This window comes from Marmota flaviventris, chromosome 2, assembly GCF_047511675.1.
Source record: "Marmota flaviventris isolate mMarFla1 chromosome 2, mMarFla1.hap1, whole genome shotgun sequence".
Lineage (NCBI taxonomy): Eukaryota > Metazoa > Chordata > Mammalia > Rodentia > Sciuridae > Marmota > Marmota flaviventris.
In genome coordinates, this window is record NC_092499.1 from 122,767,107 (window position 1) to 122,789,973 (window position 22,867).

Genomic DNA, 22,867 nt, shown 5'->3' on the forward strand with positions numbered 1-22,867 from the left:
ACTTTCCTCCCTCAATCTGGGCTCCCAGAGAGCCGGAGCTATGGGCCCTCCTTGGGTGTCCAGCCTCCAGCTCAGGGGCTGGGAGAGGTGGGCTGAGAAGCAACCCCCCCCCCCAGGGGTATACTGGGCTCCCAGGAAGCTGAGGTGGCAGTGTGGGCACCAGGGTACACAGACACCCCAGGGTCAGTGTCTGGTTTTGTTCTGAGAACCCTTTGCTCCAAAGTGGCCCTTTTAAAGCCAGTGAGAAGGTTTTCTGGGGGTGCCCAGAAGCCCAGAGCCCATTGGCCAGACCTCCTGGGAGAACCGGGGCAGATTTGCATCAAAAAGAACACTGGCTTCATTGAAATTCTCCTCATCCTGAGTGAAACAAAACCACCAAGAAAAAGAAAGTTTTAGTCCTGAACAACTTTGCTGTTGAGGAGCATTCTGAGCTTCTAAAAATAGAGAGGAAATGGGCCCCTTTGGGTGACTCCAGGCCCCGCCTCCTCCGCCCCCTGCCCGCCTCCACTGCCCACTCAAGGCCAACCTCCCTGTCGTGGGAGACCCAGTTCTCTTCAGCAGATGCCTGCAGCAGATGCCACAGAATTCTGGAGCCGGACATAGCTGCATCCTTAAGGACCCCAGCATGCCGGATAGCGGAGAGATCACACAGGAGAGCCTGCAAGGCATGAGTGTGAGGACCACCCAGGACAATTTGGGAACCAGGTAAGTTGGTGGTTGGGTCTCAGTGGACCAAGACTATGGGGCCAAGTTCTAGATTCTATGCTGCTGTGTGATCCTGGGCAAACCACTTCTCTCTCTGAGCCTCAGATTCTTCACTTGGGAAAGAATGAAAGGAAGGGTCTCGATGATGGGTGTCTAGGATGGAGTAAGCACTGGATGCAGACTCTTGTCATTTGGAGCACTATTTAGTGTGTCTGCTCCCCTAGTGGCCAAGAGCGGTTCAACTGAGGAATGAATCACATCCCAGGGGTGTGAGCTGGGGGCTACAGTTACATGAAGAAAGAATTTTTAGTCAATAAAAATGTCTCCCTGTCTTCTTAGGGGAGCTTTGGCATGTGGGGTCAGTGAGGGAGAAGTTGTTCAGGGAGGAGCCAGAGGTTTCCACTCCAGTGTGCTGTGTGACCTTGGCAAGTCCCTGAGCCTCTCTAGGCTGCGATTTCACTATCGGTACTTAAGTGCGGTGGCTGAAGTTTCCCTGAAGTTTTCCCTTCCAAGTTGTATGTCCTACTAGTCTGCAATGCCAAGGAAGTGGATTCACTTTGTCAGGCCTTCGCCAATGCCCACTCTGGCCCATGCCCTGTCAATCGCAGGAGTGGGGGATCCTGAGAAGATAGGACATAGTCCCAGCCCCAGGACTCTCCAACCCAGCAGTAGGGAGAAAGGAATTCCAGGGCCACACAGATCTGAGACCTGTGTCTAGGGGAGGAGGGTGAGAAGTCTCTATCTGGGGGTGCTTGAGATACGCCTTGAGTGGCCAAGAGGACCTGGGCTATCAGAGAAGAGATAAAGAGCAGCAGGCAGGAGAACACCACAGCAATGGAAGACCGGGAGGTTGGAGATGGGAGAGCGATGGGTGGCTGGAGGGTAGAACAGAGCAAGCGCCAGGATCTGAGTTCTCGGTGGTAATGGGGAGAAACTACTACCAGTGTTTGAGCTACAAGAATATGGTCTCTGTTCTCAGGGGGTACGAGAAAGACGGGTGGGTAGAAAGGGAGTGAAAGTTGACGCGTCATCAGAAACAGGTCCTAGCAAGGGCAGGCAGCCTGGGTCTCTGGACAACCTCCCCAAGCCAGCGAGGACTCCTGTCTCCTAGAGGAGAGACACCTGCAAGACCTCCAAGAGCCCAGGACCAGCCCTTCCCTGGACATGGACCAGTTGCACAGAGAGGCAAGAGCCCCTGGAGGAAAGCTGACTTCCTCAGCCAGGGGTGGCTGAATCTCTCTGGGCACTGATTGTCTTCCACATCCTTCTCCCTCGGGTCATGGGCTCAGAGAGAGCCTGGCTTACCCACCCCACCCGATGCTCCCACGCATGCTTCAAAATCTCAGTCCTTGAATATAACAAGGCCGCTTTCTCTTTTCAAGGTTCCCTGAAGAAGGAACCTTGAGAACGAGGGGCCACAGGGAGGTCAGGAACACAGTGTTTTTTGTTTGATTTGGTACCTGGGATTGAGCCCAGGGGAGCTTAACTACTGAGCCACATTCCCAACCCTTTTTGTTTTTTATTTTGAGATAGGGTTTCACTAAGTTGCTCAGAGCCTTGCTAAATTGCTGAGGCTGGCTTTGAACTTGCAATCGTCCTGCCTGGGCTGCCTGAGCTGCTGGGATTACAGGATTGCTCCATTGCGCCCAGCTCTTTGAGTGGTTTTTGAGGCTCATGTGCAGAAGAGCGGCACCTGATAAGGGCCGGCCCCTGATCAGGGGAAGGCCAAGCACATGGGCTCCCAGAGGTCTAGGACTATTTTGCAAATCCCACTAAAGGAACGTGGACAACCCTGGGACAGAGCCTAGCCTGGGGCAGGAAGGACTCCCTTAAGTTAGGGTAAATAGATTCAGGACCCAGTGAGGGAAGAGAAGGGCTAAAGAGCCCAGGTTGGAATATGAATTCCACTACTTTCTGACTGAGTGACTTTGGGTACATTGCTGAACCCTTTTGAGCCTTAATATCACCTTCTGCAAATGCAAGTAAAAGGCCCGACCTCCATGACAGGAGGAAAGGTTGAATGGATTGTATCCACTAGCGAATATTAAAGTGCTTCCAAAAACTTGTTACAGGCCTGGTAACCCCTGGAGCACCTCCCAGCTCTCTTAGCAGAAGGCTAGAAGGCACATACCTTGGTTCCAGTCCAGTTCTGCTCCTGACCTGGGCAAGACACCCTCCTGACCTACTCTGTGACCCTGGGCAAGACACCCTCTCTAAGCCTTAGTTCCTCCACCTGTTAGTCAATGGGGCAGATAAACTTGCTCTGCCAGCCCTGCAGAGTTACTGCAAGGAAAGGACATTGAACCCTCGCTAAGCATCACTCTAAGGTCAGAGGCACTTGCTGCTGCAGCTGCTGTGATACTTTCGCTTCCTCTGCCCCTGCAGGCCAAGTGTAGCAGCAAGGCTCCATCCCAGGCCTGCCTATATGTAGCTAGAGTCAGCTGCATCTGGGGAAAGGTGAGCCTGCATCCTCCAACAGCCTGAGAGGGACTTAGCTCCCCATTCCTTCCCCAGCACTTCAGAGCAGGAGGCTGGAGGTAGAGAAGGGAGTCTAGGAGCCAGAGGAGGATCTCTACCTTGGCCTGACCCATGTGAATTTCCTTTTGTGCCATCCCAGTTGCAGGGCTGGGAATGAGAGGGGCTCTAGAGAGAGGCAGCCAGGCCAGAGCCAGGAGAGGCAGTACCTGCTGGGCCCCAGCTGAACCCATCTGGCACAGCTCAATCTGTGTTCTGTGCTCTTTGAGGCCTACCCATCAGGGACACTTGTTGACCTGGCCTTGAGTCTTGGGCCTGTTAAGTCCTCTGTACTGAGCCTGGAGAAGCACAAGATGGAGGAAAGTCTTTGAAGGAAACTGAGAAGAGGACAGTACATCCAGGGTTTGAAAGATTTTGGATGCCCAGAATGGCAGGCAGGGGGCACTGTGCTGGCTGAAGCTGTGCTATGGAGTAGTCACAGGTGATCACCAGACCAGAGAGGTTGGGTCTCTCTAGTCCTGGGTCTAGAGATGCTAGTGTGGCCAGGCTAGGGGCAGCGAGGCATGAGGACAGCCGGGGCCTGATGAAGAAGCTCAGAGAAGGAGTGGAAGTAGTAGAAGCCTGGGAGAGCCTGGTCTGGGGGGCTCATAGTGGTGAGTGCAGGCTAGACTTGGGGTGGGCTGGAGGCTGGAGGCCAGGAGATGGGAGCCCCAGGGTCTTTCCTGGCTCAGGAAAGGATGACAGGCTCTGAACTGACCTACTCACCAGGGCTGCCTGCTGCCTGTCCCAACCTGCCTGCTAAAGACCGAGAGCTCAGAATGTGGGACACTCACAGGAGGCTGCTGCAAGCCCAGCGAGCAAGCCCTTCTCACTGGCGAAACCCTCCAAGGACGACAGAGTGAGCTCCCAGTCTCAGGAGTGTGCTAGCCCAGGAGGAACAAGCATAATGAAAATGTACCCAAAAGGATATAGCTACTCCGACGGAACATGGAATACCAGGACCTTCTAGTTCTGGAATTCTTTCCCACTCCCACAGCCCGTTTTCCCACGTTATATGAACATGATTGGCTTTTTTTCTTCAGTATTTATTATCTTTATTGTTTTCGGTTTTCCTAAGAATGATACATTCATGTATTCAAAATTACTTATTGTTGAATAGGCAGGTACTGTGCTAAGCACTGGTGAATATCATAGAACATCAAGCAAATTCCTGCCATGAAGGGTTTTCAGACTTGCAGAGAAGACAGACATTAACAAATAATTATACAGCTATCTGTTTAACTTTAATTGTGATAGGCACCATGAAGGATTAAAAATATGTGGAGAAAATGTAATCGATATTACTGCATTATACAAGTAAAATGGTTAAAATGACAACTATTATGATATATGTATATATATTACAATAAAAAATTTTTTAAATGTTGGAATTTTAAAAAAATTATGGATGGAATCTAACAGAGATCTGACTTAGTCTTGGGAGTTAAAGAAGACTTCCCTAAGAAGGCAACATTTAAACTGAGACCTGAAAGATACATAGGTACTGGGGGCGGGGGGAGTTTCGTAGGGAGAAAAAAAGCCCATCATGTATAAAGGCTCTGAGGTGGGAAGGAGCTTGTAGTATCTAAGAAACTAAAAGGCCATTCTAGCAAGGTGTGGTGACACATGTCTGTAATCCCAGGAACTTGGGACACTGAGGCAGGAGGATTGCAAATTTGAGGCCAGGCTGAGCAACTTAGTGAGACTCTTTCTGAAAATAAAAAATAAAAAGGGCTGGGGATGTAGCTCAGAGGTAGAATGTCCCTGGGTTCAATCGAAAGGAAGGAAGGAAGGAAGGAAGGAAGGAAGGAAGGAAGGTGGCCACAGGACAGATTTGGAACTGTATTATAAGAGCGACAGGAAGGTGAGTTGCTGGGGTCAAGAGCACCAGAATAAAGAGCTGGGCAAAACCGGAAGTCAGAGTTCCTGGGGCAAACTAGCCTGGGTCCCAGACATCTGAATAGATCTGGATGTCTTAAGGATACACACCAACCCAGGCTGGCTACAGGTCCTTATAGGGCTGCCCGTTTGTTGCCCAGGGGCAGCAAAACCCAAGTTTGCCTGGAGTCAGGATGCTGAACCTAAGCACTTTGTCCCCAGGCAAGCCTCTCTGAGTGGCAGACTCCAGGCCAGTGGGGTGTCTTAGGTCACAAAGTCCAAATCACTCTTTTACAACATCCACTTATTATCAATCTCTGACTTGAATCCCTTCAGGGAAGAGGAGCTTGCTACCTACTTTTTCACACATACACACACACACACACACACACAAAATAAAAAATAAAAACCAGTTTCATCTGGGGAAGGAGTGGTGGGAGGAAGTTCTGTCTCACACTGGGTCCTGGCTCTGACTCCTTTCAAAGGAGGCTGTGAAGAACACTCCAGAACAGGACTGGGAAGGTGCTTAGGAAATGGAAAGGGTCACGGCCATGTGAAGGACGTGTGGGGCCTTGTTCAGACTCTGGCCCCAAGGGGCTGTGAACTATGAACTTACATTTGCAGAGTTTACAACTGTAAAATGTAATGAATGGATCGTGAAGTTTTTATTCACAGAGTCCAATTTTCATACAATAAAATGTGCATATATTAAGGGTATAATTTGATGACTTTTGAGAAATGTATCCATGTAACCAAAACTGCAATTGAAATATGGAACATTTTCATCACCCCAGAAAGCTCCTTCATGTCTACCCCCTTCTCCCATGAGCAGCCACTCTTTTGAACAGCCACTATTCTGGCTGTTCTCAAATATCACATGAATGGGATTGTAGAGAATGCACTTTTCTGGTCTGAATCCTTTCACTCATTTGTGAGAGTCATCCATATTGCTGAATGTTTCGATAGTCCATTATTTTGCACACCCCTGCTACCTTCTTTTTTTTAAAATATATATTTTTTAGTTGTAGATGGACACAATATCTTTATTTTATTTATTTTTATGTGGTGCTGAGGCTCATAACCCAGTACCTCAAGCATGTAAAGCAAGCACTCTACCACTGAGCCACAACCCCAGCCCCTCCCCCTGCTACCTTCTTGCAAGAATATGTGTAGTTGCATTTAGGGCCCACTTGGATAGTACGGGACAAACTTTTTTCCCCCTTAATCACATCTGCAAAATTCTCTCTTCTCCCCCTTATAAGGCCATATTCATAGGCCCCCAGAGATTAGGATGTGGATATATTGGGGTACATTTTCAACCTACATACTGGCTCTGACTGGATACCTTAGTTCTCTGCCAGTGAGCCTCCCCATAAGCTGCTGGAGTCCTTCCAACATGGCAGCTTGTGATGGGTCTAGGGCCACCTGAGACTCTTCCTTACTCAATGGCTGGTGCCTGAGCTGGGAAGACTTAATAAACTGGGACCTGGACCAGCTGGGGCTCCTTGACAACTCTATTTCTATGTAGTTTCTCCTTATGATTTCCAATTTCATGCCTTCCAGCTAGATGGACTTCTGACAAGGTGGGTCAGGAATCCAAAACAGTTGGGGGGGGGGGTTGGTGCTGGGGTTGTGGCTCAGTGGTAGAGCGCTCACCTAGCACGTGCAAGGCCCTGGGTTTGATCCTCAGCACCACATAAAAATAAATAAATAAAATAAAGGTATTTTTAAAAAAGGAATCCAAAACTCTGTGATCTAAGAGAGTCAGGAAGAAACATATATCACTTTTTATAAGTAGCATTGGAAATCATATAGTGTTACTTCTCCCACATTGTACTTTTTAGAAACCAGTCCTGGCTGGGTGTGATGGTGCACACCTGAAATCCCAGCTACTCAGGACACTGAGGCAGGAGGATCACAAGTTCAAGGCCAGCCTGGGAAACTTAGAGAAACCCTGTCTCAAAAATTAAATAAATAAATGTAAAGTGCTGGGGATATAGCTTAGTGGTAGAGCTTGCCTATGTTCGATCCCCATGTCTGGAAAAGAAAGAGAGAGAGAGAGAGAGAGAGAGAGAGAGAGAGAGGCCGGGCATGGTGGCACACACCTGTAATCCCAGCAGCTATGGAGGCTGAGGTAGGAGGATCGAAAGTTCAAAGCCAGCCTCAGCAAGTTATTGAGGCTCTAAGTAACTTATTGAGACCCTATCTCAAAATAAAGAAAAAATAAAGGGCTGGGGATGTGGCTCAGTTGCTAAGCTCCCATGGGTTCAATCCCTGGTACCCAAAAATATATGTGGGTGTATATGTATAGTATACCATTTGATATAGTCTCCTTAGGTCACTGTGGCTTGATTCAGTTTTTTTTTAAAATATAACAGTTTTATTGAGATATAATTCACACATCATAAAATTCACCCATTTAAAAAGTGTACAATTTAATATTTTTTAATATATTCACAGAGTTCTGCAACCAATTTTATTTTATCTTTGTGTTACTGGGCCTGGAACCCAGAGCCTATGCATGCTAGGCAAGTACTCTGCCACTGAGCTACACCCCAATCCTCATAAACAATTTTAGAACATTTTCATCATCCCCTAAAGAAACCCTATACCCATTAGCAATCACTTCCCATTTCCCTTCGACTTCCCTAGCCCTAGGATACCAAAAATTTACTTTTTTTTTTTCCCCTTGCTACTATACTGGGGATTGAATCCAGGGGCTCTCTACCACTCACCTATACCTCCAGTACTTTTTTTAAAAAAAATTGTTCTTTTTAGATATACATAACAGTAGAGTATACCGTGACATATTACATATATGGAATATGACGTCTTCTAATAAGGGTCCCATTCTTGTGGTTGTACATGACGTAGAGTTTCACTGGTCGTGTATTCATATATGAACATAGGAAAGTTATATTCAATTCATTCTACTGTCTTTCCTATTCCTATCCCCCTCCCTTCCCTTCATTCCCCTTTGTCTAATCCAGTGAATTTCTATTCTTCCCCTTCCTACCCTCTCTTGTTGTGGATTAGCATCCATGTATCAGAGAGAACATTTGGCCTATAATTTTGGGGGACTGGCTTATTTCACTCAGCATGATATTCTCCAATTCCATCCATTTGCCACTGAATGCCATAATTTCGTTCATCTCTATGGCTGAGTAATATTCCATTGTGTATATATACCACATTTTCTTTATCCATTCATCTGTTGAAGGACATCCAGGTTGGTTCCACAGCTTTTGTGAATTGAGCTGCTATAAGCACTGATATGGCTGTTTCACTCTAGTAAGCTGATTTTAAGTCCTTTTAGTATAGACCTAGGAGTGACATAACTGGGTCAAATGGTGGTTCCATTCCAAGTTTTCTAAGGAATATCCATACTGCTTTTCCAGTCCTATTTATTTATTTATTTATTTAATTTTGAGACAGGTCTCACCAAGTTGCCCAGTATGGCCTTGAACTTGTGCTCCTCTTGCCTCAGCCTCCTGAATAGCTGGGATTACAAGCATGTGCCACCATTCCTGGCTTTACATTTTATCTTTATAGATTTACCTCTTCTGGACATTTCATTTAAATGGACTGATATAATATATGATCTATTGTGGCTGACTTCTTTCACTTAGCATAATGTTTTCCCAATTCATCCGTCTTGTAGCTTGCAGCAATACTTCATTTCTTTTATGGATGAATAATATTCCGTTACATAGCATGTTTTGTTTACCTTTCATCAGTTGGTGGACACTTGGGTTGTTTTCATGTTTTGAAAGTATTGCTGCTATCGACATTATTATTAGACATCTGTTTCCATTTTTCTTGGTATATGCCTAGGAGCCAAATTGCTGGGTCATATGGTAATTCAAGGCATAACCTTTTGAGGAACTGACAGCTTGTCTTCCAAAGCAGCTACACTCCCACTGGTAGTGTATGAGGGTTCTAATTTCTCCACACCTTGGCTAACACTATTATCCTTTTAATTACAGCACTCCTAGCAGGTATGAAGTGTCTCTAATGCAGTTTCAATTTGTTATTTCCTTATGGCTGATGATATTGAGCAACTTTTAAAGTACTTATTGTCTATATGAATATCTTCTTGGGAGAAGTGTCCATGCAAATCCTTTCCCCAGTTTTAATTGGATTATTTGTCTTTTTTATTATTATTATTACTGAATTGCAAGTGTCCTTTATGTACCCTAAATATCATTCCCTTGTCATATATCCACTTTGCAAGTATTTTCTTGGCTGACTTTTCATGGTATCTGTGTGAGTGTGTGTGTGTGTGTGTGTGTGTGTGTGTATGTGTGTGTGTGTGGTACTAGAGACTGGACTGAACCCCGTGACACTCTACCACTGAGCTATACCCCCAGCCCTTTTTTTAATTCTTTTTTTATTTTTTAGTTTTGGGTGGACACAATATCTTTCTTTTATATTTATGTGGTGCTGAGCATCGAACCCAGTGCCTCGTGCATGCTAGGCGAGCACTCTACCACTGAGCCACGACCCCAGCCCACCCCCAGCCCTTTTTATTTTTTATTTTGAGACAAGATCTCACTAAGTTTGTAAGGCTGGCCTTGAATATACAATCCTTCTCCCTCAGCCTCCTAAATTGCTGGGATTACAGGTGTGTACCATAGCACTTGGTACTTTTCACATTCTTTATGGTACCCTTTGAAGCATATATGGTTTTATTTTTGATGAGGTCTAATTTATCTGTTTTTCTTTTGTTGCTTGCACTTTGGTGTTATTTCTAAGAAGGCTTTGCTTAAATCAAGGTCACAAAAATTTATTTATAATTTCTTCTAATACTTTTACAGTTTTAGCTCTTACATTTAGATCTTTGATAGCTTTTGAATTATTTTTTGTGTAAGGTGTGAGGAAGGACTCCCAACTTCATTTTTTGGCTTTTGGTTATTCAGTTGCCCCAACTGTTGAAAAGACTTTCCTTCTCCATTGGATTGTCTTGCCATCCCTGTTGAAAATTAATTCACTGTAAATTTGAACTGATTTCTGCTTTTCTCATTCCATTCCACTCATCTATATGTCTACTCTTATGCTGGTACCTCTTTGCTTTGATTATTTCTGGTTTGCATTTTGTTTTGAAATCCTCCAACTTTGTTCTTTTTCAAGATTGTTTTGGCTATTCTAAGTTTCTTGAATTTTCAGACTAGCTTGTCCATTTTTGCAAAAAGCCAGCTGGGATTTTGATAGAAATTGTATGACCTATAGATCATTTGGGGGGATATTACCATCTTAACAATATTAATTTTTTTGATCCTGACATATCTTTCCATTCATTTAATTTTTAAAAATTCAGGGTGAGTGCAGTGGTGCATACCTATAAGTCAGCTAATCTGGAGGTCAAGATAGGAGGATAGCAAGTTTGAGACTAACCTCCGCAATTTAGTGGGATCCTATGTCAAAATAACTGGATTCAAGACTGGAGATGTAGCTCAGTAGTAGAGCACTTGCCTAGCATGCATGAAGCCCTGGCTTCAACCCCAGTACTATAAAAGAAAAAAAAAAAAAAGTAAAAATAACTGAGTCCAATCCCCAGTACCACAAAAAGGACATAAAATCTTTGATTTCTTTCAGCAATGTTTTGTTATGCTCAATTTAAAAATAATTTTTCTTTCTACTCTAATTTAGGTTAAATAATTTCTATCATTTTGCCTTCAATCTCACTAACACTTTCTTTTTTCAACTTTCAATATGAAGTCAACCCCATCTAGTGAAGTTTTCATTTTAGAGATTATACTTTACTTATACTTCCATTTTTATAATAAGATTCTCCTTTTATTCACCTATGTCTAGTTTTTCCTTTAATTCTCAAACTTGTATTAATAACTGCTTCAAAGTCCTTGTGATGCCAGGCTTGGTGGCACATGCCTATAATCCCAGTGGCTTGGGAGGTTGAGGCAGGAGGATCGCAAGTTCAAAGCCAATCTCAGCAACTTAAGAAGGCCCTAAGTAACTCAGTGAGACCCTGAGTTAAATAAAATATTTAAAAAGGATGTGGCACAGTGGTTAAGTGCCCCTGGGTTTAATCCCCAGTATCCCCCCACACACACAAAAAAAATCCTTATGCTTATTCCAACATCTGTGTCATAGAAAGATTTGCTTCTTTGTGTTAACTGCTTTTTTCCTTAGTTTTGGTTCATAGTTTGAAAATTTTCAGCTGTCTAGTCATTTTTTGTTGTATGCTGATATCATGAATGATATCAGGACTACACTGATTTGAAGAATTTTAAAATACATGCACATTGCAGGGCATGGTGGTTGGTACATGGCTGTTTTTCCAGTGACTCAGGAGGCTTAGGCAGGAGGATTGCAAATTTGAAACCAACCTCAGCAATGTAGTGAGGCCCTCAGGAACTTAGTAAGACCCTATCTCAAAATAAAAAACAAAAGGACTGGGGATGTAGTTAAATGGTAAAGCACCCCTGAGTTCAGTCTCCAGTACTAAAAAAACAAAACAAGGGGCTGGGGTTATGGCTCAGTGGTAGAATGCTCGCCTAGCACATATGAGGCACTGGATTCAAACCTCAGCACCACATAAAAATGAAATAAAGATATAAAAAAAATGTAAGAATACCTGGATTACAATGTCAATTAAAAAAAACAAAAGTGCACATTAAAATATTGCTTTAGTCACAGCGTTCTGCCTTTCTGAGTCAGTGGTTCCTAGGAAATCCCATGTTGCTGAGGCATGTGGAGAAGCTTCAGGGGATCCACAGAGCTTCACTCAACCTTGGCAGTGCAGATTGTAGTTAAGAACAAAAAATCTGGAGTCAGATTCCCTGGATCGGAATCCCAGCTATCCCCATTACTAGCTGCCTAAACTTTAGCTCTTTTGGGGTGGTGGGTACCAGGATTGAACTCAGGGGCACTTAACCACTGAGCCACATCCCCAGCCCTTTTATATATTTTATTTAGAGATCGGGTCTCACTAAGTTGCTTTAGGGGCTTGCTCAGTTGCTGAGGCTGGGTTTGAATTTGCCATCCTCCTGCCTTAGCCTCCTAAGCCTCTGAGATTACAGGCACACACAACCATGTCCAGCAACCTTTAGCTCTTTACGTCATCCCTCCCTATGCTTCGATTCCCTTATACAATGGAGATCATAGTCACTACCTCCCTGATAGGATTGAGATGACTAAATACTCATTTTATGTAAAGCCATTGGGATAGTGCCAGTGCTCAATAAATGTGAGTTCTCAGTTTTGAAAAAGCGAAATTACAGTCCTCTTTAGACCTGTCTCCTGCTGCCCTGTGGCCCCATCGAATGCCCTTCTCACCTGCCCTGTTCAGAGACGCCTCTCACGTGTGTAGACCAGGTGTATGGTTTTCTTCCTTACCCTCTTCTGTAGACTGTGGGCTCCTGGAGCCTGAGGAATAACAGGCAGGGCTCTTCCTTCCTCTTGTCTCCCTGGAAGAAACGTGGAGCGTCACCTATCATCAGAGCTGGTACTTAGACACTGTCCCCATCCACCCCCCCATTCATAGACAGGGTAACTGAGGCCCTAACAGGAAGAGGAACATGCCCAAAGCCATGCTTGTGTTACTTCAAACAAACACGCTGACCAATGGGAAGATGGAGATCTTCCAGTCACCTTTGCTTTGGGCTGGAATTATGTCAGCTCTCAGCTTCACACTGCCTTCTCTCTGCTGATCAAATCCACCAACTGTCAATTATCTGTGTCTATCACCAATACAACTTAAGAAAGTTATGACTTAATGCATGCACTTTGCCTTTACACAGCATTTTCCAAACATTCGATGGGGGAGGGTATGATAAAAGGGTCTAATGACAGGTGGTTGGAAGCAGGGGACTCTGAGATGTCTCTTTCTCTACATCTCCCCACTCCTTCCCGCCCCCTTCATACCAATCACCCAAAGGACCTGAGGCTCTTGCATATAGATGGTTAGATAAGGTCATAAACTCCGGAGCCCATCTGCCTGAGTTTGCATCCTGATTCTGCTAAGCAAAAGACCATGGGCCATTTCCATTATCTGTACCTGTTTCCTCATCTGTAACATGGAGGGAGTGATAGCATTTCATTAGACTATAGTGAGAGTCAGAGGTGTTATTGTACATGCAAGGTGCATAGAACATCACCCAGCACCCAGGAAATGCAGGATACATGTTAGCAACCAGCTAGTATAAGTATTATTATTATTCCTGCCTGATTTCCCCAGCCCCCTGGGATTCCAGTAACACCAAATCTTCCAGCTTTGTCTCCATTTGGTACAACAGACTATCAGTCCAGGCCCCGAAATCATCAATCACAGACAGAAAACTGTGAGGCCCTTTGTCTCTGACATCTGAGGAAATGGAGTCGCAGAGAGGAGAAGGGACTTGCCCAAGATCACATGACAATCAGAGTATGAGCTAGAATCCAGAGGCCCAAGTGCCCAGAGAACTTTGTCTTGCGGCTAATCACATTGCTTGCTGACTGTTTTGGGGCTTTGTAGTAGCACTTGATGAATGACACATTTATTTCCTTAAAGCAGTCAGTGGGATTTGGCTTGAAGGGCTGGACCCGCCAGGCACTGCCAAGTGGGTTAAAAGTCAGCTGTCTAACTAGACTGCCCCACCCACCAAGGCAAGAGCCGAGGAGAAGCTGGGTGAGCCTTTGGAGGGTGAAGCTTCTCAATAAACACTCTTGTTAGGACTTCAGTGGGCCAATGTGTTCCTTCTGGTGGACCTGTGGGACATGTCTTGGACCACTGCTGCCCTACCCTGACTGTTTCTGAAAGAGACCTTGCATCCCAGAAGATGACTGCTTCAGCCCACGGCCCTACCCCTTCTGAACCTCTGCACCAGCCTCCCCCACTGTCCCACAGCCTCACATGGAATAATCAAAATTCACTTCTTGTCATCTGTCTCCCTTTAACTCTAATGTACCCTACCCCCAGCCTGGGATTGATGATCCTTCATGACCTTGAATGTATCTGTGTTAATTGACCTTTCATTCTATCCTCTGTAAGCTACAACCAGCTTGCTCACCTCTATCCCTCACATAAGAAGCACTAAATCAATATTCATTGTAGGAAAAGAAGATCCTTAGGGAACTGTCAGTCATTGGGACAGGAAGAGATCATTCCCAACTCTGGGAGCAAGAAGTTAATTAATATTTTTATTGCATAGCATATAATTATGTTTTAGAAAGCAATATCAGTCTCTAAATGCTAGTGTCCTGGGAGATGATCAGTCAGGGCAGCTTCAGGAAGAAGCATGAGAGCTGGGGTCTCATATTGAAGCATGTTGCTTCAAATAAACACGCTGACCAATGGGAAGATGGAGATCTTCCAGTCACCTTTGCTTTGGGCTGGAATCATGACTGCTTCCCAGAGGAAGAAGGGACTGAAGAATTAGGAGGCTCTGCCAGAGTAGGCCAGCTGGGGGGTTTTGCAAGGGGATAGAAGGGGACTTACATATTTCCCAGGTCTCCTGGCCTCAGAAGGAGGCATGTGCTCGCTCTCCAACTGTTGAGGTTTCAAAATCTCATCAGTTTAGAAACTACATCCACAGTGGTCATCAAGCCATCCAGGGGCTAAGGCTCTGGATATGGAATTCCTGCTAACCTTGAGGTGGAGACATTTATTGCCAATCTTTACCCACGACAAGCCAATCATGAACACCACTGCTCAGCCCTCCCATTTGTTACCATAATGGGGCAAGATGGAGTGGTTGGATGAGTTTTATGATGGGTAAAGCTAGTGTAAAAGAGGAAGAACAATTTCAGTTTGAGCTCTCCAGGACAGGGGAGAGGTCTGGATTCCTTTGAGGGTGACCCAACCAGGGTGGGTATGGTTAAAATAGCTTGGGCTTCTAGAGCCCCAGGGGAATCTGAGGCAGGACGAGTCTCAGAAATGCAGGGATGAGGGCCAGGAGTGGGCTAATACTCAGGTGTCCTGAGTGGCGATAGACAGGGATCACTATGGGATTGGAATTTGTTCAAGGGCCCAATTCCTTTGAAGTAAGGTGCTAGCATTGACCTACCAGCTTCAATCTGGGGGCTCTCCACCAGGGCCACTGAACAACCATCTCCTCTCCCCCTTGCTGCCTCTATGCCCTGCCCCGTGGCCTTAAAATGAGGATTTGAAATTTCCCCCAATGCCATTCTCCCCTCATCTAAACACCCACTCACCTTGGAGGCAGTTTAGGATTTGGAGTTATAGCTCCCAGGTGATAATTAAAGACAAGGTAGATGAGCCCCTCCAAGGGAGACAGGAGGCAAGCACTAGGTCACCCCTAGGGAACTCTGGAGGAGGGGGAGGGGAAGGCAGGGCCACAGGGTGAGAAGGGGCTCTCCCAGGAGCAGAAGTCCTGGTTTTAGAAAGAGCTGAAAAGGGCCGGCTGCTGTCACAAATGTCCTAGACCCTGGAATGGAGAAGGAGGTGGGGGGGGGGTGGCATTAGCCAAGGGCAAGATATGGGGACATTTGTTACCAGAGGTGGGGCAAGATGTAAAGATGCAAATAATAAATAAGGGGTAAAGCTAGTGATGTCTTCTTGGCTTCAGAGCCAGCGGGGGAGACCTGGGTTTAAAACACCAGCTGTGCCTCTTACTGACTATGTAACAGGGAGCAAGTCTAGAGCTCTCTGGGCCTCCATTGCTCCATTTGGAAAATGGGACTACTGATAAAACCTATTATGCAGGCCCTGCAAACCACTTGACCTGCTGTGTGTCCTTGGGAGAGAGAAGTAAAAATGGCACGTGCACAAAATGTTCAGCTTCCCACCCAGCCCCAGAGGCCTGGGGGTGGCTTCCAGGTGAATGGCCCAGTAGACAGAGCAATTTCTTCCAAGACTCTGCCAAGGATCGCAGCCAACAAACCACCTCCCTTACGCGCACTGGCAGGTCCCTGTCCTGCTTCCCGTCCCTCTTATGTAAGAGTCACACAGGTGGGCAGCTGGGACCTATGCCATGTGGGTCAGAGGTATCTGGGGCCACACCTTGTTAGCCACCCCAGGGCGGTCTGGGGCGGGTCCCCACTCATGCCCAGCCCCGGAACCTGAGGCACCGCAGCGACTGGCTCCCAGACTTGCCATGGCTTAGCCGTGGAGCAAAGGGATGCCAAACCCAGTGCCTGCCAACCTCGAGGAGGAGGAAGGTGAGCGCCCCGGGACAGCCAGACCCCCCTGGCTCTGCTTCTGCCCTGAGTCTTCTGTGGGGTCTGCAAGCCAGAAATCAGGAGAGAGCTGCCAGAGGCCTGATTTTGAGGTAGTCCATCCAAACCAAAAGGAAGCAGCAGGTGGTGGGGGCCATGGGGTCTGCCATGCGAGGTGACAGGAGGCCAGGGTGAAATCAAGCTTGCAGATGAGGCTGTGGCTATCGGGAATGCTAGCTAGTGCCGGGGCTGGCCCATGTGGCCAGGGCCATAGGATTTGGAGGAGGCACCCCTCCTCTCTTTGGGGCTTTTAGAATAGGGGAAGGTACTTAGGCAGCACCTTCCATTGAGAACTTTCTTTGGCCTTCTAGGACATGGATTCTTTTTTTTACACCCTGTGCAGAGAGGAGAGGATAACAGGTGAGGTAGGGAAGGGTGGTCAGAAGTCTTTGCAAAGCAGGAGTCCTAGAAATTTGATTTATTGGTGAGTGACTGGCCCTCTGGGAGGCCAGAGCCCCAAGGCAGCCACCTCCTGTGAGGTGTACCTTGTTGTCAGCCTGATCCTACAAACCTGTGGGCTTGTGAGGCAGTAAATTACAGCCAGGTGCCAGCCTCAGGAGCAGTGAGTCATGTCCTGAAAGGAGGGCAAGTACCCCTCTCCCAGCCAGGCCTGGGGCCGTGACTCACACAGTGTCTCTATTGCAGGGCGGTTTGGTGGCGCTGGGCCTCTCTGGGGCTCCCGTGGCTCTCCCCGGGGGACGCCGGGGGACACTCTCTGAGGTCCTCGCTCTCTCCCGGGTGAACTTGAGGGCTGCAGCTGCCCCACAGGGATCATGCCAGAGGTGCTTCTGCTCAGGTCTGCCAGCTCCATCCTGAGGACTGTGTAAGAAATAAGGGTCCCTCCTCCCTCCCGCCTCCCAGCCCCCACCCTGTCTCCCAGGAGGAGGTTTTGGCATAGCTGCTGGACCTCCAGACTGGGGTTTGGGATTTTTTAACCTCATTCAGTCACCTCCCCATTTCACTGAGAATTTTCTTCTCATTCCTTAAAAAGGTCCATGAGCACCCACCAGTGACCACGAGAGCTCCCTGTGCACTAAACACTTTTAGTTTTCAGGTATCACCTCATCTCCTCAATCTAGTTAGAAAATCAAGGCTCAGAGAGGTGCAGTGACTTGGCCACAGTCACACAGCTAATAAAGTGAGTTGAACCTAGGCAGACAGAGAGACTGGGGTGAATTGCAATCCTAGGTTGTTTCAAGAAGACATTTATTGAGTACCTACTCCATATAGAGCCATAGCGTGGCAGCTGAGGACTGAATGGGAAGAAAGAATAACAAATAAGAAATGGGTCCTCCTCCATAAGCAATTCATATGGAAAATGAGGGGCTCTCCGTGATTTACATGTCACACACAGAGTGATGGCTTGAGAAGGGGTAGGTCCAAATAATATTTACTAAATTCCCACAGCAAGTACTCATAGCCAGAAGACAGAGCAGAGTCGAGAGTGACCCCTGTTTCCAGGAGCATCCAAGCCCAAACCTGAGTGTCCAAGGGCCACGGGGGTGAGAGATTGTTGGGGAAATCTGGGAGGGCTTCCTGAAGGAGGCATTGAAAGAGAGAGGCTGTGTGCATTTGCTCAAGCTTGCCTTTGGATGTTGCTCCAGTGCCCCTGGGGAGGTGCTGAGGAAGCTGGGCTTTATTCATTTGTTTTTGTGAGGGTGAGTGGAGGCGCTCCCAGTGCATCCCTGTGTCAGGAATGAGCACAGACCGCGTCCTCACCAAGTGAAAGGGAGCCTTCACCTGCCCTTTCTCAGGGTCTTCTTCTCCCTCCTGGGATTTCAAAACCCAGACAGAAGCAAGTCGGCCTCCTCGGGCCCTTCTCCACCATTCTTGTCACTTTATTACTTTAGATGGCTTCCTCCTCTGGGACACCTGCCAACTGTGAAGCACCGCATTCCAGGAGGGTATGAGTTTCCAGAATGACAGGAATGAAGTGTTAATCACCTTCCTTGACAGGCTCATTAGGGACCTCGAAGACAGCAGTGTCACCTCGCCTGCTGGGGCCATTTATTAGCCACCTGTCCTTGCAGGGAAATAGCAGCAAGAATCAGGAGAAGGGCCCAAATGCTTTTAAGGAGCCGAAAGACAATAGGGTTTTGAGCAAAACGTGATGGGTTCCTGTCCTACGATCCCAGCGAGCTTCATTTGGTTTCTGCAAGAGGGAGTGGGAGACCGAGGGCTAGAAGCCAGCCAGGGGACAGTGGCAAGAAGTGACTGCTAGAAATGTCAGAAAGGATTAAAAATTAAAAGAAAGAAAACCAAGCTAGCCTCTGCCAACGTGCCAACGACGACAAGGGAAACTCAGGCAGCTACCGTGCTGGGAAGGGACGATTCCAGCCGTGACGCCATTTGACCCACTTCTGTGGGCCAGGAAGTCAGCTCTGGGTAGAGCCCTGAGAGAGCTGCAGGGATGGCCAGCAGGGAGGGCCAGCGCATGCTGATCCCCATGATCTCCCTCAGAGGACCCACCTCAGAGCCACTAGCGGGCGGAGTAAGCTTAATTTTGGGGGGAAAATTAGGTTTCGATTTTCTCTTCATTGGGCACCCCAAATTCTGTAAGCATAAAGAGTTGAATAAGAGCCTCCCTGGGCCAGCCACGAGGGTAAGTGAGCAGTCCCTGTCACACCAAGGACTGGCGGAGGACCAGGGTCCAGTGAGGGAAAAGGCAGAACAGGGTGGCTGGATAAGAACTGTGTCCGAGTGACAGATTTCGGGGCAGTGGGTGCCAGACACCAGGGAAGAGGCCCCCAGGGACAGGGGCACTTCCACCAGCCTCAACCCTCATAGACTGAAGACTAATCTTCGTGAGCACACTTGGCCCTTGGCTTCCTTAGGTGGTTTTCTTTTCATTTAGTCTTTGTTTAGCTATTTTAAAACCAGAACCACCTTACCCAAAGTTAATTAGGTGGGGGAAATGCTGCCTGTAGCTTTAATGGTGAGGGTTTAAAAACACTCTTGTTTGTGAACAGGCAGTTAAGATGGTGGGAGATTACAGTCTCTGCTAATTGGGGGGTGGCCCACCAGCTGGTGATTTCAAAGGCCCATCAGCTCTAAGAACAGGGTTTGTCCTGCTGTTGGGCCCCATCTTTTGAAGACACAGGCTGAGATAGAGCAAGGACATTAACCAAGTTCACAGTGCCTTCCCTGGATGCTCAGCGGGGGACCCCAACCCCCTGGTGTACGGTCCCTGCATTTACCAGGCCACTGCTCAGAGCTCCATGGCTGTTTGTTTGAACATTACAGGGTTCTTTGTCCCTCAGTGAGGACAGCTTGTCCCTGACAACCCTGGAAAGTAGAGGAGGTACCTGATGGTCTAGTCCCATAGCACTCCGAAAACCCCACCTCCTTCTGCCCAGCACAGTGGCCTCGCCCAGAAACATGTCACCCTGTCTCCTCTGCAGCAGGTTGCCATAACAACAGAAGAGCAGCTCCAGCCCTGTGGTCCCAAGAAGGGGGACCAGCTCGGTGCCCCACTCCTTCCCCTGCCCCGGTCTCACCCCCTGCATAACCTCCTGATGTCTTTTGCTTTAAAACCTACCCCAGGTTCTTAAGCAGACTGCTGCCAGGTGGGCCACGGTGTGTTCGGAAACTTAGTTTGCACCTGCAGTACCAGCAAGGAGTAAGGCTGAATGTACAGAGCAGGTAATGGGCCTGGCTTCTTGGGAACTAGTCAGGGATGGGGTTAACCCCACCCTGACACATAGATGGGACTCCCAGGAGCCAGGGACATATTTTCAGAGTTGCTGTGACCGGTTGCACAGATTGCCCGCTGCACAATTCCTGGGTGCTCTGTTTACACACTTGATGACTTTGTAATGTCCCTCCGGGTTGTGCAGTCTTGCAGCCCTATGCGGTCCTGAGGTGTGTACTAACACGTATCTGCTCATCCACCCAGGAGGTGGAGGTGTAGCCGGGTAAACAATAAGGGACAGTGAGGCTGAGATGATAATGGGAGTCTGAGCTGTGCTGGCTAAGAGAAAAGGCCCTTTATCCAGAGCCACCAAGAGAAATATGGGCCAGGGGCAAAGATGAATGGCACTGGGCTCCAGCCTTCCCTGTCTATGCCTGTTCTCTCCATGAGGTGAACAGACATGGGGTGCACTCATAAGCACGACTGAGAAGGTGAGGCCTTCATTTAGGGACCCACTTAGGACCCCCGAGAATCTCAGCAATGTCCTTGGCTCCACTCAGTTTCTAAGCAGGGCTGAGGACTAGTGGGTATTGGGGGGTGAGGGGAGAGTGCCAGACTCCAATGCCTTCCTTGTCCAGATAGGGACACTGAGACTCAGAGATGTATGATCTTGCTCAGAGTCACACAGCATGTTAAAGCAGAGTGGGACTTGACTTCTTTTTCTACTGAGCCCTTAGAGCCTATGGGGGGTGGCCGGGGAGAGCAGTGTTAACCTGGCAAGGACTGAAGTCTCCTCCCCTGGCCCCCATCGGGACCCTCTCTTAGATGGTTCCTGGGGGTGCTGAGGTCTGTGCTGGGTCAGAATCTGGAGCCCAGGTCATGCACCATGTTCTAATGACTGTTTCCCCAACCCCCGCCAGCTCCCTGACAGACAGGCAGACGCTCTCCAGAGAGTCGCTAAGCCATGATCTTGAGTTCTCCACCCATAAGAAGACCAAGCATGCCCAGCTGGACTGTCCAGGTGAGCTGGGCGGGGCGGGGCAGGCTGGAGGGAGGTTGGAACTACGCTGGGGTGCTACAGGGGGCTCTGCCGAGCACTGCATAAAACTGGGGGAGGGGCAGGCACAAACCCTGCCATCTCCACATTCCCAGGGACCTCACCAAGCTCTTCCCTCATGGCCACTATTGACACCATCAGAGCCAGGCATGGCGGAAGAGAGTGGGGGAAGAGTTCTTCAGTAAGGTCGGGAAGGAGAGAAGCCAGGGAAGGGGCACAGCCAGAGCTTCCTCCGGGCCAAATCACAGCTGCTGGGGTTGCTGGGGGACATTGAAGCACAGATAAGCAGCACCTTGGGGTTTTTGGCCTGGATAACTGGAGCACAGGGCAATCAGATGGGTGGAGGCTAGCAGGGTTTATTTTGAAGGCTGGAAAGTCACATGCTCTTTTAGTGACCTTCCTCTTAGATATGTGCATCTCAAGGAAGAGAGAGTTATCATTTACCCTGAAAAGTTATTTGAAAGATAATAACAGGAACAATACAGTTTTTGTTCACTTTATTGGCTGCACAACAACATTATAGCAACAACAGCTTTTTTTTTTTTTTTTTTTTAAAGAAAGAGTAAGTGCCTAACACAGAGGGTCCCTCCTCCTGCTATTGGTGCTGCCCTGGGACCTTAGCTCTTGCCCCTGGCCTGGGTCACCTCTCAGGGCAGAGTGTTCCCTGTGTTGCTGGACTTCCTGGCTGGGGCAGCTGCAGGCCCGTCTTTAGAGCAGGCAGGCTGACACCCCCACCCCAGGCCGCCTGTCTTTGGGCCTTTAGGTGAAAATTGGCTGCAGAGAAGACAGGTTGCCTGTTGGGTGCCATGTTGGACTGGCATGACTTGTAGAATGTCCTTGCGCTCAGTGTGGCCATTTTCCTCACACCTAGAGGGCAAATGGCTGAGGGGAGTGGGCAGTAGTGTTTGGAGTGAGCCCAGCTGGAGAAGGGCCAGTTCCAAGGGTCTCTGAACCAGCAGAGTGATGAGGCCAGAACCAGAGGGCCAGGGAAGCAGGGGAGGCATCGGGCCTTTGTTCGAGTCCTCTTTCTTTGGGGTTTCTTCTGACCAGGTTTTCCTGAAACCTGGGATGAGGGCAGAGGACAAGGCCAGGGCCAGGCCTCCTCTGCTATGTCACAGCATCGTCATGGGTTAAAGGACACTGGTCACTATGCTCATTCTCAGCGAGGACACTAAGGTGTACAGAAGTATAATAATGGAGACCCTGGGTCAGGGCTTTGGGCACTCCATTCCCCAGGCCACTAGCCTCCTTGGAGACCAAATGCCAGTCCCCTTGCTCCAGCTGGGTTTGCTGCTACCATCAGGCAAGACGTCCTTCTCCCAGGCTGAGTGTCTCGGGGTGGGCTTGGCTGGTCTGGCTGAGGGGTGAGGTGCCTTCCAGAGGTGGACATTGCCTCTCATGCCCCTCCTCAGAGGTGAAGAAGGAAGTGGTCCTAGGTGGGGACTCCCTGGTTTCAGAGAGTGGTTTGAAAGGCTTAGGAGGAGGCCAGGAATGGGCTCGGCAAGGCCCAGGCAGCCTCAGTGTCCATCTTCCCAAGATGTGTGGGGCACCCCACTGACTTGCTGGCCTCTTCAGACAGCCCCACTGCTGGCTCCGGTCCAGACACCCAAGACTCCCTAATCGCTTCCCTGGGGCACGCAAGGGGCACTTGTCAGTTTCAGGGGACGTGGGCACAGTGAAGCCCTGGGGCTCGGGGAGTGCTGGGTGTGAAGGTAGCACTGGTCTTCTTGTAACTCAAGTGCAGGAAGGGGGCTGATGTGGCAAGATCAGTGTCCCCTGGAGCCCCTGAAAAGTGCCTGGAGCAGCCCTGGGTGCCTCAGTTGTTCAATTTGAGTCATTGTCACATGACAGATCTGCAGCAATGGCACAGGAGTGGGCAGCTTTTAAACAGAGGGGCTGGAGAGTAG

General features: G+C 48.2%; 1 protein-coding gene across 1 annotated transcript in view; it reads left to right on the forward strand.

Moving 5' to 3' along the window:
- Positions 1-574: 574 nt before the first annotated feature.
- Positions 575-22,867, forward strand: part of Acsbg1 (acyl-CoA synthetase bubblegum family member 1) — a 53,181-nt gene continuing 30,888 nt past the window's right edge. The window contains exons 1-2 of the mRNA XM_027926151.2: positions 575-705; positions 20,824-20,924. Coding sequence (XP_027781952.2) covers positions 575-705; positions 20,824-20,924 — 232 coding nt within the window. The remainder of the gene's footprint in view (positions 706-20,823; positions 20,925-22,867) is intronic.